Source organism: Chaetodon trifascialis, chromosome 11 (assembly GCF_039877785.1).
Source record: "Chaetodon trifascialis isolate fChaTrf1 chromosome 11, fChaTrf1.hap1, whole genome shotgun sequence".
Taxonomy (NCBI): Eukaryota; Metazoa; Chordata; class Actinopteri; order Chaetodontiformes; family Chaetodontidae; genus Chaetodon; species Chaetodon trifascialis.
In genome coordinates, this window is record NC_092066.1 from 24446699 (window position 1) to 24469025 (window position 22327).

Consider the following 22327-nt stretch of genomic DNA (forward strand, 5'->3'; position numbering starts at 1 on the left):
GTACAGAGCTGTTTTGTGCTTTTCGTACTTCAGACAATCCTCCATTTGTAAAATCTTGCTACAGAGCAGGAACTATACTTGTCTGCAAAACTATTTTACTGATGACTCCACTAGGAGTAATTTTGACAGGTTATCTTTAGTAGTGATGGTCCTACTACATACAAAAACAGATTTACTTTAAGGAGCAATTTTAGGGGCGAGCAAACAAGATTAAAGGGATAACACTGACAGGAGGGGGGTAAAGACAGTAACCACAGGTTGACCTTTGACATCAGTGACAGAGGGAAGAGTAACACGGTTAAAATGAATATCGTAAGGCCTTACATTGCTAGCAGCAGGCTTTTGTGTAGCACCAATATAAATGTAATGTGACCTTTGGTACCAGTGGTTTGCGTGAAGGGGCTGAGGTGAGAGGTTACAGTTAAGACTTCAGGGTCTTGGTGCCTTACAGGATTGGCAGCAGGCCTTTCTGTAGTACCAATGGGAACACAGTTTCACCTTCAGGACCAGGGCACAGTTGGCTGTTGGTTTGTCTTGACAGGAGTCATCTACTGCTACGGATGCTGCCGGGGCTGCTGCTGAATAAACATACAAAATATACAAAGTGTCGAAAATATGTTGAAAAAGTCTAAATGCTCAACGGGACTCTTTAGGGCACAGCAGGAAAACACTTTCTCACAGTGACGCATTTACAAGTTAATTTATCCTCCACTGATGGAGATGAAAGCATGCTGAAATATTGCATCACCTACAATAGATGCGCACAGTGGGTTTGTTTTTGTACCTGGTGCATCTGTTGGACAGCTCTGGATTTCACAGCTCTGTCTGGCTTCTGGCTTGAGGGCAGAGTCACAGCTGTGGCCCCTGGTTACCAGCTCCTCCCCCTGGTAACACTTCACCTCTCGAACCTGGACGCCACTCCCACAGGTCTTGCTGCACTGAGGGGGCATGAGGGGACAGCACTTTCATTTTTCTCTATATATTGCTGAAGATCAGACCTATAGACAGTTCAAATACAGCTGGACCCACAAAACAAGATTTAATAAAAAGCATGGAGATCACACACAGACACAATTTATACAATTAGCTGACCTGACATGAGATCACTATAGCTGTATACTGGCTGGTTGATGCATCAGTAAAAAGGCACATGGACGGACGGACGGACAGACAGACAGACAGACAGACAGACAGACAGACAGACAGACAGACAGACAGACAGACAGACAGACAGACAGACAGACAGACAGACAGACAGACAGACAGACAGACAGGTACCTGAGACCAGGATGTGGTGAACCATTTGGAACAGGGTCTCTGGAAGCAGGAGGAGCTGGTCTCTGGTTTGTTGGTTTGGTCACAGCTGCTGTCTGGAAACTCTTTGAACACACCGCCTTCCAACCCAGCACACACCACTTGACGCTGACGCACACCGCGGCCACAAGTAGCATTACACTGACACACACGCACAACAAGCACAGAGACAAACACAAAAATTAGATATGTATATATAATTTTATACACACACACACACACACACACACACACACACACACACACACACACACACACACATATATATTTTACATGTATGTGTTGAGGCTGACTTCGATAGTGTTTATCTTATAGAGATACACCTCTTAAGACCTCTCACAGTTATGGACTGGTTCGTTTAATGTTTACCTGTTGCCATTCCTGTTCAACCCAGTGGGGGGCACAATCTCTATCACCACAGGGATAGATGGCCAGCGGGCGCAGTGATTGGTCACACTGCTCCTCTGACATCACGACCCCACCTGATGATCGGCACATCACTGCACGCACCATCCTTCCCTCTCCACACAAACCTGAGCACTGGCACATATACAGTTATTTTGAAATGAAATGTAAAAATGAAACGTTCATTTTCATTAATTCAAGAAATATTGCATGAGACATGTTCAAAGGTCTGGTCTGGTGTGTGCTGCTGTGTTGAGGCTGTGTGTGTGTTGTTTAACTCACAGGTCCCCAGTCAGAAACTGTCCATCTTCTGTCACAGGGCGGGCCTTCACATTCCTGACTTTCTATTGGCTGAGAGGACTTGTTACATAGACTCATTTCCATGGAGCAACGAACCTCCCGACTCCGGACACCCCGGGAGCCACAACGTGCTGAACACTAACACAGTGACAAACACACAGCTGTCCATATCAGCAACTCTTAACTCAGGAAAAAGGATTCAACAGCCACCTGTTACTAATAGTATATACGAGCAGGGGACCATGAAGTTGCACATGAAGGTGTGGTGTTTTGCAGCTCTGTAGAGCCTGAGTATCACATTACTGCCCCTTAAAATTGAGAGAAACCAGCTGAGGCAGTGTAAACACCTAGTGAAGATGTCTCCTAGCTGCCTCCCTTTGTTGATATCCTGGGAACAACCAACTGGGAAGACACTCCAGGGCAGACCCAGCATGTGGTGGAGGGATTAGAGGTCCTCCAGGTGGAGCAGGAAAGTCTCTAAAGACATTTGGGCTAGTCGGCTTTCCCACTCAAAAATGAATGAATGGAGGGTTTTATTGATTTTATGTTTCAGTATTATGTCTTAAATTCCAGTTTATTTTCAGCTTAAAAAAAAAAAGTTTTTTTTTAGCACCTAAAAAAGTTTCTTTAACACCTGGAATGTTTTTTATTGTTTGTTTCTGTTAATGAAGACTGCTCAATGGAGATTTTGGCTGAAATTATATGGAAATGTTTTGATACTGATATTGAAGCCTTTGCACCTTTGCTGCTTTGACCACACCAATTTCAGATTTCAAAACATCAAACTTCTAGATGGTATCAAAATCTAAAGTTTGTTAGCACAAAAATACCAGCTGTTAATGTTGACAATACAACTACACATTCCTCCATCAGACATATTGCACTGTGGCTTCCTGTATTACCTCTGACCACTCAGACACCTCCCACTGGGGTCCGCAGCTCTGGCCAAGGCAGACCTTTCGATTGGCTGGTTTGTGAAGGTCATGTGCCAGACACAATGAATCGTAGACAGAGGAGTCAAGACCTGGCGACAGCATCTTCCAGCAGCGCACGGTGCGGTACTGGACGCCTTCACCACAGGTTCGTGAGCACTCACTCCAACCACTGGTCTCCCATCTGAGGAGAAAGTGGTGAGATGATGCAGTTGGTAAGGTCTTCAGTGGAATGTAATACAGATTCAGGGACGTCTGGTGAATGAGACCTTTCAGTCACAGATGAGATGTCCAGAGAATAATCTGTTTGGTTTTACTATATTTAGGCAAAACAGTGCTCTGTTTAAGATTTTAGTAGATTCAAATATATGGTCATGTGGACATATCACATCATTAAGTCAGGGTCAACTCATCTGACATACATTTTCTTTTTTTGATCTCACACACAAGAAAATCATCACTTCTTTACCACTGGCAAATGAAACTGTGGCAAAGTCTCAAGAATTTCACATTAGAGTTTTAGTTTAACAAACCAGTCAGTCAGTAGGTTAAATCAGTAGGAGCAGTACCTTGGAGGACATTCCTTTCCAGTGCAAAACTCATGTGTGGGCTCAGGTCTGGTCAGAGAGTCACAGTAACTGTCATCGACTTCAGTACCATCGTACCGTACACAAAGGGCGTAGCTGGTGGTAATACCTGGCAATATACACAGACACACAGTGTCACAGTGACACATAGTGTTGACAAAGATCAACAACATCCAAACCATGTGCTGTACAAAGTGTGTGTAGCTCTTTGTGTTTCTATGTTATTGCACCTTATTGTGCATTATCACACACGCACAAGGGACATTTAGCAAAGGAAAAAGACCAATGTGTTAAAATTGTCCCTAATTTTCTAACAATAGTAATCAATTTAACATACAGAATACATACGTCAGTTTCACCAATGAGAGTTAACTGGAATAAAGTGACATGTCCTGATTTGCCATGTTAACAGACACCTACAGTACCAGCTACTCAGACACTAGTACTTTCTATAACCTTGGTAGAACAACTTTCACAAGCTACATTATCAAAAAAAATAGAATGTGTGTCTATTATCATATGTTATGCATGTGTCTACCTGTTGTACAGGTTGAGCTGCATGGAGCATAAGCAGAAACCTTCCAGCGATACATGTCAGCCAGACTGATATCTGGGTCCAGACCCACATCAAAGTCATTGCTAGAGAAAGACAGAAACAGAGACAGGTATGCCTGATATTTTCCAGTTCTCCATTTTAGAAAAGCCAGAAATGTAACAGTTGTCAAACTGACAGGAGAAAAGGAATGAAAAAAAAAAAAAACAACAGCTAGACCTGAAGCAAAACCTCTAGGGTTTAGATAAGATCACAGGACTAATCTTAATAATTTTTAACATGAATGAATATATAATTTACGTGTGTTATTCTATAAGTATTTCTCCTTATATACTATAAGCACAGAGTAAATGAATGATAATCAGGATAATGAGAGTAGAGCACTATAAGCGCTAAAGATTCCAGCCGTTGAACAATATATGACATAAATATGTAGTGAATTACATCTTGTAGCATTACAGTGACCTTCAAGCAAATATCTGTTCACCAGCTGTTCCCTCATACCTCTCTGTGTTGGCTGCCTGGACTGCAGACACCTGTTGCAGCTGTACCAAGATGGCAGTGTGTGTGTCAGAGTGTGTGCCAGTTTCTGTTTCTGTGTTAGCAACAGAGTGTGTGTCAGTAACTGTGAGCATGTCTGAGTGTATTTCCAACTGTGGGTCTGTGTCTAGTTCTGTGGCAGACAATGTTTCCACATGTGTTTCTGCTGGTGAGTGTGGATCCTTAAGTGTGTGTTTAACAGAGTGTGTGTTTGACTGTGTGAGGACGTGTGTGTTTGAGCGTGTCTGGTTGTAATGTAAATCCTCCAGCAGCAGGTAGGGGGCGGCTTCTGGCAAGGCTGCAGAATGAACAGTCTGACTGCCTATGAGTGGACCGAAACAAATCAGTATTGTTTGACAGTTTTTACATGAACTGATACATACCAGTGAAAAGGATTATGATCATTATTATTAGCAATTATTTATATTAAGCTAAACATACACATTTTACAAAATCTGTAACAAAAAAAAAAAAATCTTTTGTAATAGTTGTTTAACTAAACTAATAGTTTAGTTTTTTTGTTGAAATATAATTTTTATAGTCTCTCTTCTTCTTTCTTCTTCTGGAGGTCAGAGGTCAGCGTACAGCAACAGAACAGTACACTGGAGTTGCTTGGACCTGCTGAGTCTATACAGTATGCTTGAACAGTGTCTTTCAAGCCATTTCCCATTCTATCCAATCCCTTTGTGTGCCATATTGAAGCCTATCACATATCGCTTAGTAGTAAGAAGTCCTACACATTTAGTTAGAAGTTAGAATCTCAATAAACATGCTAAAAGTGTGATGATAAAAAGTCTGTAAATATTATTGGTAAAATGTCTCATCCCCATTGTCATTGCATTTGCCTTGTATCATAGAATAATGAACACAAGTGTTTTAGGTCAATGTATTAGTTTTCCAAAAGTATTTAAAGACTCAACTGGAAAAAGCTTCATTTGTTTTTCCTACCTGGGAAAGAGAGCAGGAGAGCGTTGTCATCAGCAGTGGAAGGCTCGTCAATGGAGTTGGAGGAACTTCCTTAATGAACAGAAAAAACAAACAGAGGCACTGAGTCAAATAGATCAACACAGTATATTAATGACAGACAGAAAAAAACACAACAAATTTTGTTAATTTGAAGGCCAGTAATATAATCCATAATAATTGGTGAGTTTGGACAGTCTAAACCTGCTTTGTTTCTGAAAGCATCCATAGGGACAATTTTTATAACTTTCTAAATCTGTCAAATGGACAATTAAACCAGCTTTCTGCAGTAAATGGCCTGGAGGGCATTAAGGCCAGACTGATAAATCGGCTGGGACGATACATCAGCCATATTAGCTTATCAATAAGAAATTGCAATACAGATATATTTGAGTTTATTTAGAAACAGTGTCTCCATTGCATAGTTTGTCAGATTTGCCAGAGAGATACTTTATATATATTTTATAATTAGGCAAAGTGAGCACAAAGTCTTATTTTTCAAAGCAGTGGTGGGGGCCAGCAGTCAAGATATCTTGCTCTGGAAGTGCTGTACAGATGGACAGAATGACAAACAGACACTGCCATCCTTCAGTTCTGCTGCCAACAAAAAATCCTGTGTCATGTAATAATATAGAGCATTTTTAAATCGAACAAATATCTAACGGTTGATTTTAATCAATTTCTTAGGTTTTAACCCGTCAGCTGACTAATTAAAAGCAAATTAAAAGCAAAAGCAAAACTCTCAATTATTAGAGGACAGACCAATCTCTGACTCACGGTAGCCAGATGGCACTGGAGGTCCCCGCTCCTCAACGTCATTATGGCTGAATACATGACTGGTGACGTCAGCCGGTCTGTACACTAACATGGCCGCCGGCGGTGGAGGGCTGGGTGTCCTGATCTCCCACACTACTTCCTCCTCCTCCTCCTCCTCCTCCTCCTCCTCCTCTTCTTCCTGCAGCCGGACATCTGACTGGCCATCAGCTCCCAGCTGGGTGCTGTAGTGATGGACTGGTATCACACTCCCTCTGCTGTGATTCATCGCTCTAAGTTGTTCCCCTCTGACATCCTCATTTACCTCATTATAGGTGAGGTTAAGATGTGAGTGGGTGGGGCCTGTGGTGATGCCTTCCGCAGGTGTGATGTCATGAGACGGGGAGGGGATGGTGTACTCGTAGGTGATGTGTGGGAGCTTCCCATTCAGGTTGTAGTACTTCATGTTCAAAGAGAAAATCACAGATTAACTATTTCAAACTGAGACAGAAATCATCCCTTTACTGCAGTAAAATGAGACACAAATAATGGACTTATGCTCTGTGTGTGTGTGTGTGTGTGTGTGTGTGTGTGTGTGTGTGTGTGTGTGTGTGTGTGTGTGTGTGTGTGTGTGTGTACTACCATAACATTCAGGCCCTGAAGCGTTGGTCCCTGGGCAATGATGTACTCCAGGCCATCAGAGAATACATTGCTTGGACGTCTGTACTTAAACACTGTTCCTGCCACACGGAAGTTTTGAGGATTGTCAAAGACAGTGTTTCCGTTGAAGAAGAAATGACCACCTTCATCTGATAGGGCTAGATTGGAGAGGAAACATCAGGGGGAGGGACTAAGGCAGTGAAATTCACAACAGGGCAAGAACCCAAAAAACCCACAGAAAGTTTAGCAATTTTCAAGATAGTGCTAACTACAATATAGTTATTGGTTCTAGTTTTGGAAAGACCAATTACCAAAAAACTCATAGTTAAGCAAGAAAAATAAAAAACATGCTAGTCTTTTGCTTTAAATGTTGATTTAGTAAACATGTTGATTTCATACTCAGTTTATTGACCTTAAAAAGTTGTAGGTTCTCACCGAGGATGTTCTCAGTCTTATGCCTCTCTATGATCTGAATGTCGGAAGCTCCAGCTGGGATGTTGGTGATGAACACGTAGCCTGAAGACAAAAACACCTACTTTAAGCACTGGCATGATTGTCCATTGTGAGCTCTCATCAAGGAGCACTGTAATAAAGTTCTATACTTAATGAAATGAAAAATAGATTTTGCTGGGACATTTCATTTGAAAGTGTTTTCTAAAAATCTTTCTAAAACTTTTATACACTCCAGTTACATTGACATAGAAGTCAAAACCTGGACAAGTCAAACCAATGTGATCTACATGGGTAGACGAGACACAGATGTGACCACAATTAAAGTAATAACTGACTGTAAATGGGAGAGAGATTTAAATGATCCAATCACAGATGACACTTGGCACAAAATAATACAGGGAATCTTCTCCTCTTTCATTTGCTCAACATTGTACACTGGCTGCATTGGTCTAAAGTTAGATTTTCCAAGATCAAAGCTGACATAGACCCTACATGTGATCGATGCGGATGGGATCCAGCTACTCTCCTACACATGTTCTGGACGTGTCCAAAGCTTTGCACTTTCTGGCAGTCCATCTTTGAGACCTTTTCTAGGATTTTTGGGAAAGGGCTTATGCTATCTACATTCATTGCGCTTTTTGGTGTAGCCCAAATGGGTTCCCATCTTGAGGTGTGGGAAAGAACTATGTTGGCTTTCCGTTCTCTGCTAGCTAGGAGACGTATTTTATTGAAATGGAAAGACCCAACACCTCCGACATATAGTCACTGGATTAGGGAAGTCATGTACCATATCAAGTTGGAGAAGATCAGATACACAATCAGGGGGTCTACTAGGAAATTCTACAATACTTGGCAGCCTTTCTTATTGTTTGTTGAAGAGTATGGGGACAGATGATCTAGTATTGTAAACCTTCTCTTTATGTCTGGCTTTGTGAATTCTGTATTTTGAACTCTGTATTTCACACTGGTATTTGGAAAAGGGGGATGGGGGGGTGCTGGAGTTGGAGGGGTTTTGCTGTTCTGTTTCTGTTTTGTTGGACTGTTAACTGTAAACTATAAAACCTAAATAAAAAGACCTTGAATGAATGTTTGAATTGTTGAATGTTTGCGCATGTTGCTTAAATTAATAATATCAGACCAAACACCCTCTGCAAAGCATCATTCTAAATGACACAGTTTGTATTACACAGATATCTCCATATGAAAGTGGTCTGGTTTCTGTTTGTAGTCTGAGTAGTACTGACCAATCATGTTTGAGTGAGCTTTGGTTGCATGCAGGTAAGCAGTCTTTGCAGAGAGTAAAAGAGGCAGAAGGCACTGGCTGACTCACTGACTATCGTCTGATGACAGTTTGGCTTTTTATTAGCTGTTTTTAAATTATCTGCATTCATACGTAGATATCTGTCAATAAAGATTATTTTAAATGTTGTTTATGAATATTTATGAATATAAAGCTATTCACTGGTTATGCTAGAAGCCCCAAAACATTGGCCATTGTCCCCATAGACTAAATCATTGTGGACGGTTGGTTATGGCTAATTTTCAGCACCAGGTCTTTCAGCATAAAATCAATTGGATGAAATCTTAATTGAAAGTAGATTTCTTAAGTCTAACTAAAATGGAAGGAAGCTCTGTCTGTTTGTTTCTCTATCTGTCTGTCCTTTGATTTTCTCGGCAAACATTCATCCAATTGACTTCATTGGTCGACAGAGCTGAAGAGTCCCCAAAGTTCTGGATGCTGCAGTTCCAGACCCATAGCTTTTGACGTATGCATGCATGAGTTTAAATGATAGTCACTGACTTCATTACACCCAGAGGTGTGTGGGTGGAGGGTTAGGGCTAACCTTTTCTCTCAAAGTTATACCTAACGAGGTGTCAGATTTGAGTTTTAATGTTAACATTTTGATAAGCCCATACAGTGGTTAATCTAATGTTATTAAGCTAACATTAGCAAGCTGCCGTCAAGGAATGTTCTCAGCCTATCATTTCCAGAAGTCATGAAGTTATAAATTTTATCAATATTCAGAGCAGCTCTAGAATCATCCCTTCCTGATGCACTCACAAAACATAGTAATTACCCTGAGTTTGATTAAGTTAATTCAGACACTTCAGACCAACCATACATGTCTTAGATCCCATTCCTGGCAACCTCATAAAAGACCTGTTCACCGTAAACCCTCTTCTCAACATCATCAATAAATCCCTAAGTTCTTGTATCATATCCACTGCTTTTAAAACAGCTGTGGTTCAAACCTTGTTAAAAAGACCCACAAAATACCAACAATTATAGACTGATCTCAAATCTCCCCTTCAGGTCCAAACTGTTAGAAAAGGTGGTCGCCAGCCAATTCTCTGTTCATGTATCCAGTAATGACCTTCTTGATGAGTTTCAGACTAGTTTCAGACCCAAACACTGGACTGAAACTGCACTAAGGTAACCAATGACCTATTAATTTTAATGGACTCTGATCTTTTTCTGTAAAGCTGTTAGCAGATTTAAGTGCTGCTTTGACACAGTGGATCACGACATCCTCTTACAATGTCTTGAGAACATTACTGGTCTGAAGGGGCCTGGCACTTTCTTGGTTCCATTCATACCTGAGAACGGAATACAATACAATACATACAATAACACTTTGTCTTCCAGCAGTATTGTCAAATACGATATTCCACAAGGATCATTACTTGGGTCACTCTTGGTTTGTGTTTACTTGCAGCCCCTGGGTCAAATCTTCAAAAAGTATAACATAATGTATCACTGTTACGTTGATGACACACAAATCTATCTTTCTCTAACAGACATGATTCCTCCAAGCTTGTTAAATTAGACGCACTAGACGTGCTTGTCAGAAGTCTATCCTGGATGTGCAAACGTTTCCAGCATCTGAATGCACATGAACGACACATTGCGTGTTGGTCAAGTTAGATTCACATCACTTGTTAGAGATTTTTCCATACCTTTATCGCAACACAATTTGAGATGTATGCTAGCTTCCCCACTCCTGTTACTGTTATACTGTTTGATATCTGTTTTTAAAATTACTAACCTCAACCTTGTTGTCATATTAACAATATTACCTGTATATGTGTGTGTGAGTGTGTGTTTTCATGATAAAGCATTACATCATTACGTCTTGATGAAAACTTCTTAGAGTCAGATTTCAATGGTAGAGCTTTTCTTTCAGTATCTCCCACAAATACTGCTAAAGTTTGTCTAAAATCTAAAGTCTTTTTTTTTGTGATTGCATATTTTGAAATTTGTAATACACAAAATCTACATTATCTTTTGTGTCTTGTGGGTCTGTGAAATGTTGGAGCTCTCTGACCAAGAATGTCTGTTCTGAACAGGCTCATTTTATAACAGGTAGTGCACTAGTTTGATTAAAATGCTCATTATAGGTTTTGACTTAAACTAGAATGTTTCCTTTGACTGAGATGAGACTAAAATATCTAAAAAGATGTATTGAACTAAATAAAAAAAGTACATCTTAAAATAGCTGGCACAATTTTCAGTGAACTGACGCTTTAAGAATCACCCTAAAGAAATACATTTCCAGCTAAAAGTAAAAGTGTAATTTACAATTGTGGTTGTGAAAGTATGACATAGTCATTCCACCAGTTTCAGGGTTTCACGTACAGACATTCTGCAAGAAATATGTCATAAACATTAATTACAGTGAAATGTGGAGAGAGGGCTCCTGAAGGCCTCGATAACTGTTTCTTCAAAGAAGAATATGAATCCAAATCAAATTCAATGGCTGATAACTTGACTTTAAATATAAGCATACATAAATTATACTTGCATGCACATCTGTCTACATGTGTGTTTGTGTGTGTGTGTTACCTAACTGTGTGAGTGCCTTCCTGTATGATCCAGAGATGCGCTGGCATGACGTCCCGTTGCCTCCACATACTCCACATCTGTCTACTGTCTTACTGCTGTACAATTCCCCATCACAGCCTACAGGCTGCAGGAGAAGAGAAATAAAAACACTTAAGAGGGTTAGATTGTTCATGCAGCCAGTGAACTGTTCTCTTCAACAAGAAACATTTGCTTTAAATGACATTTAATACGTATTAGTAATTTTTAAAGAAACAATGAAGGTATCACAACATTTTCTTGTTGGGGTACCTGACATAATCCCTCTATACAGACTCCATGGTATTTGGTATCACGGCAGAAGGTACCATCATGGGCAGGAACTAGCAGCTGTCGTTCACCACTGATGGTTGTACACTGCAGGTCACATGGCTTATTGGAGATGCTGATGTAATCAGCTACACAGGAAATTATATATTTAAAAAGATGTTTACATTATTGCAATATAGGATTTCTATGTAATGAAGTCTACAAAATTCCATTAATTATATGTGGTTATCATTTGGGACTGCTTCAGTGTAAAGTTGTAGTGCAGCTTTAACTGAAGGTGGAGGACTGAGTCTTTCACATTCGTTGGACTTAGTGAGACTTAAATACTTCATGTAAACAGTCAAACTCAACAATTATCAGAGTACAGCCCATTGACACTTTTGCCACAATTTATGTTCATTTATTCAAGAAAGCACACCATGCAAATTAACGTCCTGTTTAGACAGCTAGAAGAATACAGAGAGGGGTCATACCAAGGCACTGAGGTCTCCTTTGACTGTGCTAAAGATTGATATCTGAATGGACAAACAGGCAGACATACAGAAGAATGACTGATGGATTGATTATACAGTACCTGGGTAAAGAGGGATCCACTGGTAGTATCTTCGTCCGAAGGCTTTTGAGTTGAACTGGGAACACTGGTGCTGTTTGAAGCTAACACTGGGGCTGGGACAGGACTGAAAAACACAACAACACACACACACACACACACACACACACACACACACACACACACACACACACACACACACACACACACACACACACACACACACACACACACACACACACACACACACACACACACACACACAGAGAAAAGGACACTTGCAGCTTAAAGATTTTTTTAGTCTGTTACTAATTTCTACCAGTGAGCCTCCGTATTCTAAAGTTAAGGATTCAACAGAGATTAATTAGTACAGTACCAATATCAACATAGTATCATACCTGGTTTGGACAGAGCTGGTACTGTTTAGGAGAGCCAACACAATATGAGCTGTTTACATTCTGTGTGGTGGACAACCTGAGACAGAGACAGGATACAATAGAAAATACAATATGGTTCATGTAGTGTGTTACATGGACGACACAAAAGGTGCAACAAATAATACAATATGTGTACGTGTACAAAAATATCTTATGTTTAATATGAAGTACTCTTGCTGTAATTGAGACAACCGTCTAAGTCTAGTCTCTTGATGGCCTGTGTCAACTCAATCTGGCCTGGCATGAATAGGCAGTGACAGTGTTACTGTTCTATATTCTGTCCTTTCTGGTCAAAAACTAAAGCACTTTGTACATTTCTTCCCCAGTTGTGTATTTGTTAACAAGTAGTCAAGTAAGGTGTGGCTCCACGGGAGCTGTATCAAGATGTGAATTAATCCATCATAGCAATAATTTCACTGCATAACAGTTGAAGAGCCAAGGCTTAGTGGGCACCTGGAAATGTAAGAAACCAGGGTGAAGAAAAGAAAAGGCAGAAAGAAATGCGATCATCCACAACTCTATCTGAAACTTTTCCTCTGGTACACATTCTGTGCCCACACACAGCTTCTGTAACATCTCATCCATTCCTGTTTCTTTGTGGAATTAACAGTGATTCACTGACATTTCATGCTCATAATGAAAAGTGAGTTTGTTTCTGTAATTAGTAGCTACAGCAGCTGCCACTATGAGCAAACAGTACTTACACACACTCAGACACTTGACACAAATTCACACAACACAGTGCTTCATGCTGAGTAACGAAAATGTTATCCCCTTTACTGTCTCACATTTTATATACTGACAACTTACTAACAAATCAAGTCAATTTTTTGCCATTTCAGCTATTGCTATATTATTGCTATTTGTTGAGGTGAATGTTTCTCCACTTCAGAGAGTAATCCATTTTTCCAAGTGAGAAGCCGTCTTTCACTTAAGGCTGCTTTTTGCCACCTTTAAGAAGTTCCTTGAGTTACCTTAATCTACTGTAAAAAAGATGCTCCCACTCAGACCTTAAGAGGTATACTGTAAGAAATGTCTACATCAATCTGGACACAATCTCTTGAGTACTTTTGGTATCATTACCATTCTGCTATAGTTACTGTAAACCTCTAAATAGGAAGTGATGAATCTTGATTGAACATGATTGAATCTTGACACACACCACATGGCACCCTGTAGACTCCACAGCTCCAATGTACATTTCTTTACAGTAGGCAGGTGTTTACAGAGAAAAAACACTATTATCATTATGATTAAATTAAGGTTTTTTTGCATATTTCTGGTAAAAAGCTGGACAGAAAAGTCAAAAAGTGATTTTCCAAATAACACATTTTGTGCTGACTCACACTGCAAAACTAACAAAATGAATGATACAAGGTAATGGATATGGTGATGGGCTGCACGGTGGCACAGCAGGTAGTGCGCGTGCCTCACAGCAACAAGGCCGGTCGGGCCTTCTGTGTGAAGTTTGCATGTTCTTCATGCATGCGTGGGTTCTCTCCAGCACTCCGGCTTCCTCCCACAGACCAAAAACATGCTCATTAGGTTAATTGGTGACTGTAAAATTGCCCCTCGGTGTGAGTGTGAGTTTGTGCCCTGCAATCGACTGACGACTGGTCCAGGGTGTACCCCGCCTCTCGCCCGTTGACGGCTGGGATAGGCTCCAGCAACCCCAAAAGGGATACGTGGAAAATGGATGTATGGATGGATATGGTGATGTAGGTGAGGTACCATTGGCCTATTGAATCATGAAATTCATATTTGCCTCAGTAAAAAGGTATACCTGCTAGTATACAGTAGTGTACTAGTAAGTACAGACATTCATGTCATGAGAAGAAAGATGAAGTGTGATCAACACTGGCTGACAGGAACAAACTGAATGTGTTTTTCAACAGTAGAGGAAGGACCTCTTCATTCACTTCAAACCTGGTGATGGAAAGACATCTCAAGGGTCTCAGAACTATACAAGTTTGCAGAAGTGTGAAACAACATGTTGCATGTGTCTGCAACAGTTGTAACAAGGAAAATCTGTCTCCGAGTGCTGTTGTTCATGGTTAACACGATTCTAATTCTGTGTGAGTGTGTGTGTATGCTGGGAAGGACCTAGAGGACTCCAGCATGGCCTTAATGCATCTGTCTTTCATTACCATGTTAACTGCACCCCCCCCCCCCACACACACACCTCTGTCTATCTGTGTCTCTCTTTCTTCAGCCCATCCTCCTACACTGTTTAGACGGTAAAGTAGGAGAGACAGCAGGAAGAGGTGAGCGGGAGGTCACTATGTGAGAGTGTCACATCTAATTGGTAGAAGGTGATGAGGGTAGGAGAAGAGAGGAAAGGGAGAGAAAGAGAAAGAGCAGGAAGAGAGGCAAAAGGGGAGGAGGTGAAGGGGGTAGGGAGGAAGAGGAGAAGAAGAGTGTGGAAAAAAGAAATTGAGAGAGGGTACAGGGGTAACAAATGGAAAGAGGAGTGAAGGGGGCAGATATAAGAGGATAAATGTGAAGGAGAGGAACAAAGGCAGGAGAAAGACAGGGGGAGGATGGGAAGGGGGGAGGAGAGAGAAGGCCAACAGTGAGGGCAGAGTGGCGTTAATCTTTGTTGACAGAAACTTCCGCAAGTCTGACAGGGGAGGTCAAAGGTAACAAGATGGCTATTGGCTACAAACACACATTCTGTCAACGCTCCACCTAACTTCCCGCTGTATATGGCCAACTCACTCTCCCATAGTGTGTTACTGCTGCGTGCAGAACTTAACATTTGTTTCCTTTGTGTCTATACATACACTATGTGTACAAGACATCACAATGCATCAAATACCCAAGCAGTTTTTTCTTTTTAAGCATCAAATTGCATCTTGCATTCTGAATACTGAATACCGAATACAGCCAGCAAACTCAACTGCAATGCAAAGCAATGGATGGATAGTCCACTTGTGCTTGTTTGGTCATTTCCTGGCTCCAAACAAACCCACCTATGCTGAAGTGGGGAGCTGGGGACCAGCTTATCCAATAAAGATGGCACAATGCTTTTTTGGTGCTCATTTTGACATAAAATTCAACCTTAGACCACCTCTTATTACAAATGTATGGCGTTTTTAGTGGCTTCAGTTTTCAGAGCCATGTGAAAACAAGCAAAACTAAATAACATGTCAGGGTTTTACTACTAAAACACACACATTTTAATGTGGCTCAGGCAATCATAACAACCACATAAGTCAGAGTCTTATTAATGATGTCACGCAGCAGTAGGTATTATTTATATCTGCCATGGTGACATGGTGACAGGGTTGGTCTGGATCTACTACGAATGGAGGACCGGTGCTCTTCTACACACCAGACAAATAAGCTGTTAGACACAGATTCCAAGTTCAACAATGAAATAATTTAGGATAGCAGCTGTCCTAACAGCTTTGATGGAGTTCAGGATGGCATTTCTATTTTAAGCTAAATCCAAACTCTACATGCAGTCAGATGTTGCAGTATGTTCAGAGGTGGCACTGCATAGGAAACCATGACCATAAAATAACCTTTTTAATGGCTTGAATAACAAAAAAACAGGCAGATAGTAAGGAAACATGTTGCCTCATTATGCAGGCAGGCTTACCACTATGCTTATAAACTCAATTTAAATGAAACAGACATCAGCCTCCAAGCTGTGCCTGGTTTGAGCTACTACAGGTGTTTCAATTAGTGGATCACAGTCACGTGCACTTGCACCCCAAGAACGCACCTGCATCTAAGCTTGCACCCAATTTTAATGTGGCCCTCAGAATAAAAAACAAAATATAATGTTTGACAACTACATTGCTGTTTTTAACACACTACCTCTGTATGAGACAGTGCCTTTCCTGACTCCTCACTCCTCCTCCACAGCTCCTGGAACAAGAAGACCAACTGGACCACTCCCCCCACCACTGAAATACCTCCTCCTGTGAGAAAATATACACATAACAACAGTCAAAATAACAAGCCAATCAAGCATGTAATTTCCATTGGCTGGAGGTGCAACATCAAATTGAAGTTTTGGGGCTGGAGTTAGAAAGAGCAACCGAAATCATGCTGAATGTTAATCAGCCATCATGAGTCTGACAACAAAATGCTCTGAGATGATAAAAACCTGCAATGATAATATTTTGCAGCCACCGATGTGTGGCCTTACATTGACAGCCATAGGTATGTAGCTGCTGTGTGTTATCATTAATGTTAACCAACTATAACCTCAACCTAAACAGAGGCATGTAATTGGCAGTGCTTGTAGGTCTTATGCCGCTGGCAAGAAACTCTACAGACACACAAACTCTTCTGTCCACTTCAAGGTTAAAATGGTCTTACCTGCAAAGATGAGGAGTCTCACAGATAAATTACAGTCTGACACAAATTAGCTAGCTTTGTTCCTCAGGCTGCGAGACTCAACTTATCCTCTGCACTCCACCATTAAGAGTAGTTTTTTGTCTTGTGTGTAACATTGAGGGACTGCAGCTTGTCTTTATAGTTGCTACAGTCGCTTTTATGAAGCACTTAGAAGTATCATGACCTAGCTGAATGATGATCTTCATCCAGACATTAAAAAGTGTGTGTGTGTGTGTGTGTGTGTGTGTGTGTGTGTGTGTGTGTGTGTGTGTGTGTGTGTGTGTGTGTGTGTGTGTGTGTGTGTGTGACTACAGTACCTTGTTGCTTGTGTCTTTGACATTCTGACTTCCAAAGTTCTGTGACTGTAGATGGATGTTATGCTGCTCCACCCTCCCTTCACTTCTGTCCTGGCAGACACACACCACATACACAGACACATACACATACACATAGAACACATTTGCTGTGTGAGCCTCCATGTGACAGGGTGGATGCACTGTTGGATAGCTCCAAATTAGAAATCTTAGTTAAGTTGAACCTTTAATTCACCGGCAAATGCAAGCTAACTCTAACCCTCTAAAAGTTCCACCTGCTGAACACTACACTAGGATGTCTTTGTAGTGTGCTTGTGTCGCAGATGTAGTGAATAGTTACCACTTGTGAGTTCAGCAGTAACACATTCTACTGAACCTGCACATGAGGTCAAATAGATATTATATTTCTATCTCAGCTAAGAACAACTTTGCAGCAAAGTGAAGATTCTGGAAGAGTCTAAGTTTGGGTTTGAGAGGAACCACATCTATTTTTTTTTTTTTTTTTTCAGGAAAAGAAAGAAGAAAAGATGATTAACTAATAACTACATAACATAGGTGTACTATTTCACCTGTAAAATCAAGATTGAAACTACAAATGTTACGATGCAGGGATAAACAGCTGCTAAGTACTCTGTTAAACAAGCCCAAATCCACTCAAAACTCTCATCTACACAGACAATACAGATGAGTGGTATGTTTGCTCATTAAAAGGGACTTAAATCACTCACAGCATCTCACCAAAAACAAGCTCAATGAAATAGTCATGTGCTGTAATCATGTATATAGTTATATGTAAACTATTATTGCACACATAGGCAGATTAGTTGATCCAGTCTCCTTCATTTTTTTCCATTTTAATAAGGAAAATGTCTGTTTTTAGTTTATATATATAGATTAGTGCTGTCAAAAACATTGCATTATTAACGTGCTAACACAAATCAATTTTAACGGCGTCATTTTTTCATCGCGAGATTGACGCTCTTTGTGACCTAGTGAACTTGTAGTCGACCTCTGTCGAAAGCCATCCATCCATGGTTTTGACAAGGAGGCGGCGGAGAATTCGCATTCGCCGTGTGTTTGGCCATCAAGTGGCATTTTAGACTGGATGTGCTACGGTGATAATTCAGCTCACACCGACAATACACACAGATAACTTTGGTCTTGTCAGTCGACCCATCTGGCAACAAACCGGTAGCCCACTTATTTACAGCTAGTGAGCAAGACCAAACATGTGCGTGGGGCGTGCCTATTGTTTTTTTCCGGTTTATAACTGAATCCTGTAGTTTTTCTTACGTTACTAGCAGTGGCCACAGCTTATACAACACTACATGTTCACTAGTTCCCAAAAAACGTTCATCTCGCGTTTAAAAAAATTGACGCCGTTAAAACTGATTTGCATTCACCCTGCCCTATAGTGGTTGCTGCACCATCAGTCAAATCATACCCAACACATTTGGCTATCAATATAAATGAATTTACGAAGATGTTGGTCACAAAAATGTGTTCCTGAGAGTAAAACCTTGCGTCTGTTCTAAACATTGGCTTTGTTTACATTCAGAGCAGTTTTAGTGCTTGTTTAGGCTGAGTTACATCTATTTGATGAAACCTTCTTTTTGCTAACTAGATAAATGTTCACTCTTTTGAATATTCAGCAATCATCTGAATATTCAGTGTAATTATAAAGACTAACACAGATAATGGACCACCAAATCAAACACTCTGTCCGGGTTTGAGGAAACAACCTGCTGTTCTCAGAAATGATTCATCAAGCAACCTCACACTGAACAACTTTTCACTTTTAGGGATGGTTACTGTACAGCCACTCGTATAAAAAGCAGCATACAAAAAGAACGTTCACTGTGTCGTCAGTCAAACATTTCTGTCTTCCTCAGTGTGGGTATGTAGAGAAGGTTAATCAGGAGAATCAGTGCTGAAATTTCAAATAGCAAGCATTAGCATTTTTTTAAGCAAGATGTTAATAGGAGGTTCTGGACCCATATCTGTATATCCAGGTGTAAATCAAGACCCTGTGTTTGGGCACCATCTGGACATGAAAGTAGGATAACATAAATCTGCCCCGCATTGAGCTAGAAGTGGAAATTTGGTTTGTTATGTATCAGAGGGATGTGATTTGCTCCAGCTCTCAGTTAGGTGGTAATTTTTTTAATCCCTCAACTGACACACACATCACAAAAGTGCCAGTGAATAGTCATGGTTCAGTGACTAAATAAAGTCTGGAGATTACCTGCGAATAGACTGTTAGATTGGAAATATCCTATGTAGGAGAGGTCTATGTACAAGAAGCCTGCTTACACCTCTTCCCCAAGAGGGGTTTTGGGGCTTGCGATCCAATTATGATGTGGTGATGTGGTATGGCAGAGGAACCTCTGATAAGAAAATGTGTTAAATGTATCACAGAGAGGATTTCTGTGTAATTTCACTGAGCACCCTATTCGGTATGTCTGCATTTACTACACACACACACACACACACACACACACACACACACACACACACACACACACACACACTATACTTTGAATCTTACTCACTGTTCTTAAATAATGTGTTTAACTTGAAAAAAATTCTAATACATTGTTATGAGATTTTTCATCTCAAATATTGGTATCATTACTGGCCAGAAGAATTATTGGTCAGGCTCCAATATGAAGTCCATTTTGACTTAACCAACAAAAGCATTGCAGTCCAGGTGCACAGGATTGAGCAAGTGTGGTTCCTACATTTTTCACAAATATGAAAACATTTGAATATGAGCGTACATTTCATAGCATGCCTGGTCTGGTGCCCAATATACCTCAAAAGCTCTGTTCAGTGCACACAGCTGTTACCTGCATAAAGTGTTCATGCAGCTGGATTAACCAATTCATCTCTCCAAGTCTTGATAGGAAAAATAACACCAGCTATTTCAAACTAAGCAATGTTACCACCACAAATTCAAACCTTTAAATAGAAAGCATTACCTCACTGTTGCTATGGTGCATTACATTTGTGTGTAATAATACGCAAAGAGTGCTTTAGCACTGTTGGAAGACAATGTCTTTCAATTGTCTTTGCCAAAAAAGCATTTCAGATGTCATGCCAGTTGTTGTGTGCTCTACACAATTTTCCTTTTTTACTGTTGCCATCAATTTTATGTGCAGTCAACTTCATCCACAAAAATCATCTTTACATCCAGAAACCCAAACCTCTTTTAAGTTCACTAGCTTTTTTCTTTAATTTGCAGGAATGAATGGACTGAATGATAAACGAGTGCTAACCAGACAAAAAATGCGACATTTTATCAGCTATCTCTGGGGCATTACTGTTCAGTTCATTCATGTACATAGAAACCAACCAACTGTTTATGCTTTAGAGGAAGAACTGAGAGTGCTGGTGGTTACCACAGCTGAGAAAAAGTGTCTGCAAACAATTGTTTGCACAGCCTTTGGTAATGCATCTGTTTAGAGTTTCACCCTGATTGGCTGGCTGGCTGCTGGCTGTCATCATGTTGTCTTCTTTACTCAGGCGAACAATCAGACTGTGTGAGCCTTTTGGTCAGGCAGCAGATCAATCCATTAGTCTGTCAGTCAGCTAGCTGGTCATTTAGTCCACAGTGAACAGTGTAGCCAAATGGTCAATGATGTAACTTTCCAATGTTAAGGCAGAGATGAACTATATCCTTCAATCTATGAGACTGGAGTCACATGATTGATTCCTGATCGTGAATATTCAATTGTTAGATTGAATGGCAGAATCACTCGGCCACAAGAAGAATGACAAATTGATTTTTCCCGCAACAAAGGGGTATATTGTTTAAAACACTGCCTTTAGGGGGGATTAGTGACAATAAATATGACAGTGAAGCATTGAATGTGGAACAAAACTATGAGTGAAAAACATGTTGGCCATGATTGCTGACAGAAGCACTCACAGAGTTTCCTCAGTGCAGCAGTTCATCTAATTGTGCTATATTGGTACAGAAAAGAGTGAAGAGGAAAACACAAGTCTTTGCAAAAACATATATAACATAATGTGAAAAGTTTGAGTGAGAAGACAACACACAAATAACACAGAAGGTTCTTCACCAGTTTGAAAACGTGTTATTTGCATGATTTACATTTACAACCATCTGTCTGAATGATAAAATATGAATATAGTAGCAAGCCTTGCTTCTGGTACAGCCAATGGACAAAATGGTCAAGTTCAACAAAGCTGCTGTTTTTGGCTACACAGTCATAAACAAACTAGTAGAATGTGGTAAGCAATGTGTTAGTCCAAACACTGAACCCCCTTGGAAAGTTTTTCAGCCTTGCTGTAACCCGGACATCAGCACAGGTCACGTTCGTTCGATGGAGTTTGTTTAGGCCAAATTAGAGTATCTGCAACCTGGTTCTTAACGTTATAATTGGTTTGGACACAGGGTCCACCAAACACTGTATTTACATATTTTATGTCATTTCACTGCTGCCTGTCTATTACCTGATGTAAACACATCTTAGACAGCCGTTTTACGAGGCGTTACCGTCCGTTCCTTGACGCAACATGCACCCGAGCATCCCACTGGCGTTACTTCAAGAAAGTATCAACTTTTCGAGGAGGTTCGCCGAAGGGAACAGTGACATTCCCGCATTTGGTAACAGTTAGCTTACCTTCACATACACAATTACACTGTGGTTAAATGGCTTTCCGAAGCCCGAACTACTCTAGGGACTGAAGTTTAATTCAGATATTATCGCTGCTGGGTTAATTATATCTTAGCCGAATTGAAAAACGACTCCAAGAATTAATTTAAGGTGAAAACTAGACAGTGCCCTTGACGATACGCAAGGCAGAATCAAAGTGACAGACTTGTGAACAGACGACCCAGTCCCCGTTCATAACTTCTAACCATTCTGCTAATGCACACAGCTTTGAGAGGTGAACAAGCAGCCTTTTTGCGAGCTATTTACCTTAACGGGCCAGTTGTTCGTTAGCGGGAGAACCGGGAGGTGTAACAGGAGAAAGGAGCAAACCGGGAGAGCTAAGCCTCCGTTACCGAACATGGTTCATTCATGTCATGGACCGAC

General features: G+C 40.6%; 1 protein-coding gene across 1 annotated transcript; it reads right to left on the reverse strand.

Moving 5' to 3' along the window:
- On the reverse strand, nucleotides 1–22303 carry LOC139338954 (ADAMTS-like protein 2). The gene is made up of 20 exons (XM_070974322.1): nucleotides 22211–22303; nucleotides 17265–17354; nucleotides 16423–16526; nucleotides 12559–12634; nucleotides 12185–12287; nucleotides 11593–11738; nucleotides 11305–11428; nucleotides 7443–7523; nucleotides 6990–7165; nucleotides 6372–6807; nucleotides 5580–5648; nucleotides 4596–4953; nucleotides 4077–4177; nucleotides 3521–3647; nucleotides 2922–3135; nucleotides 2002–2157; nucleotides 1684–1854; nucleotides 1279–1455; nucleotides 785–938; nucleotides 1–578 (listed from the first exon to the last, which is right to left on the reverse strand). The coding sequence occupies exons 1-20, from the start codon at nucleotides 22301–22303 to the stop codon at nucleotides 430–432; spliced, it is 3105 nt and encodes a 1034-aa protein (XP_070830423.1). The 3' UTR covers nucleotides 1–429.
- Nucleotides 22304–22327: the final 24 nt, after the last annotated feature.

Excerpts from the sequence above, each read along its gene's own strand:
- LOC139338954 (XM_070974322.1), bottom strand. The coding sequence starts at position 22,303 with ATGTTCGGTAACGGAGGCTTAGCTCTCCCGGTTTGCTCCTTTCTCCTG. Across the intron at positions 4,178-4,595 it reads CAGGCAGCCAACACAGAGAG|CAATGACTTTGATGTGGGTC; the intron begins GTATGAGGGAAC and ends GTCTTTCTCTAG. Across the intron at positions 579-784 it reads CTGTCCAACAGATGCACCAG|CAGCAGCCCCGGCAGCATCC; the intron begins GTACAAAAACAA and ends ATGTTTATTCAG.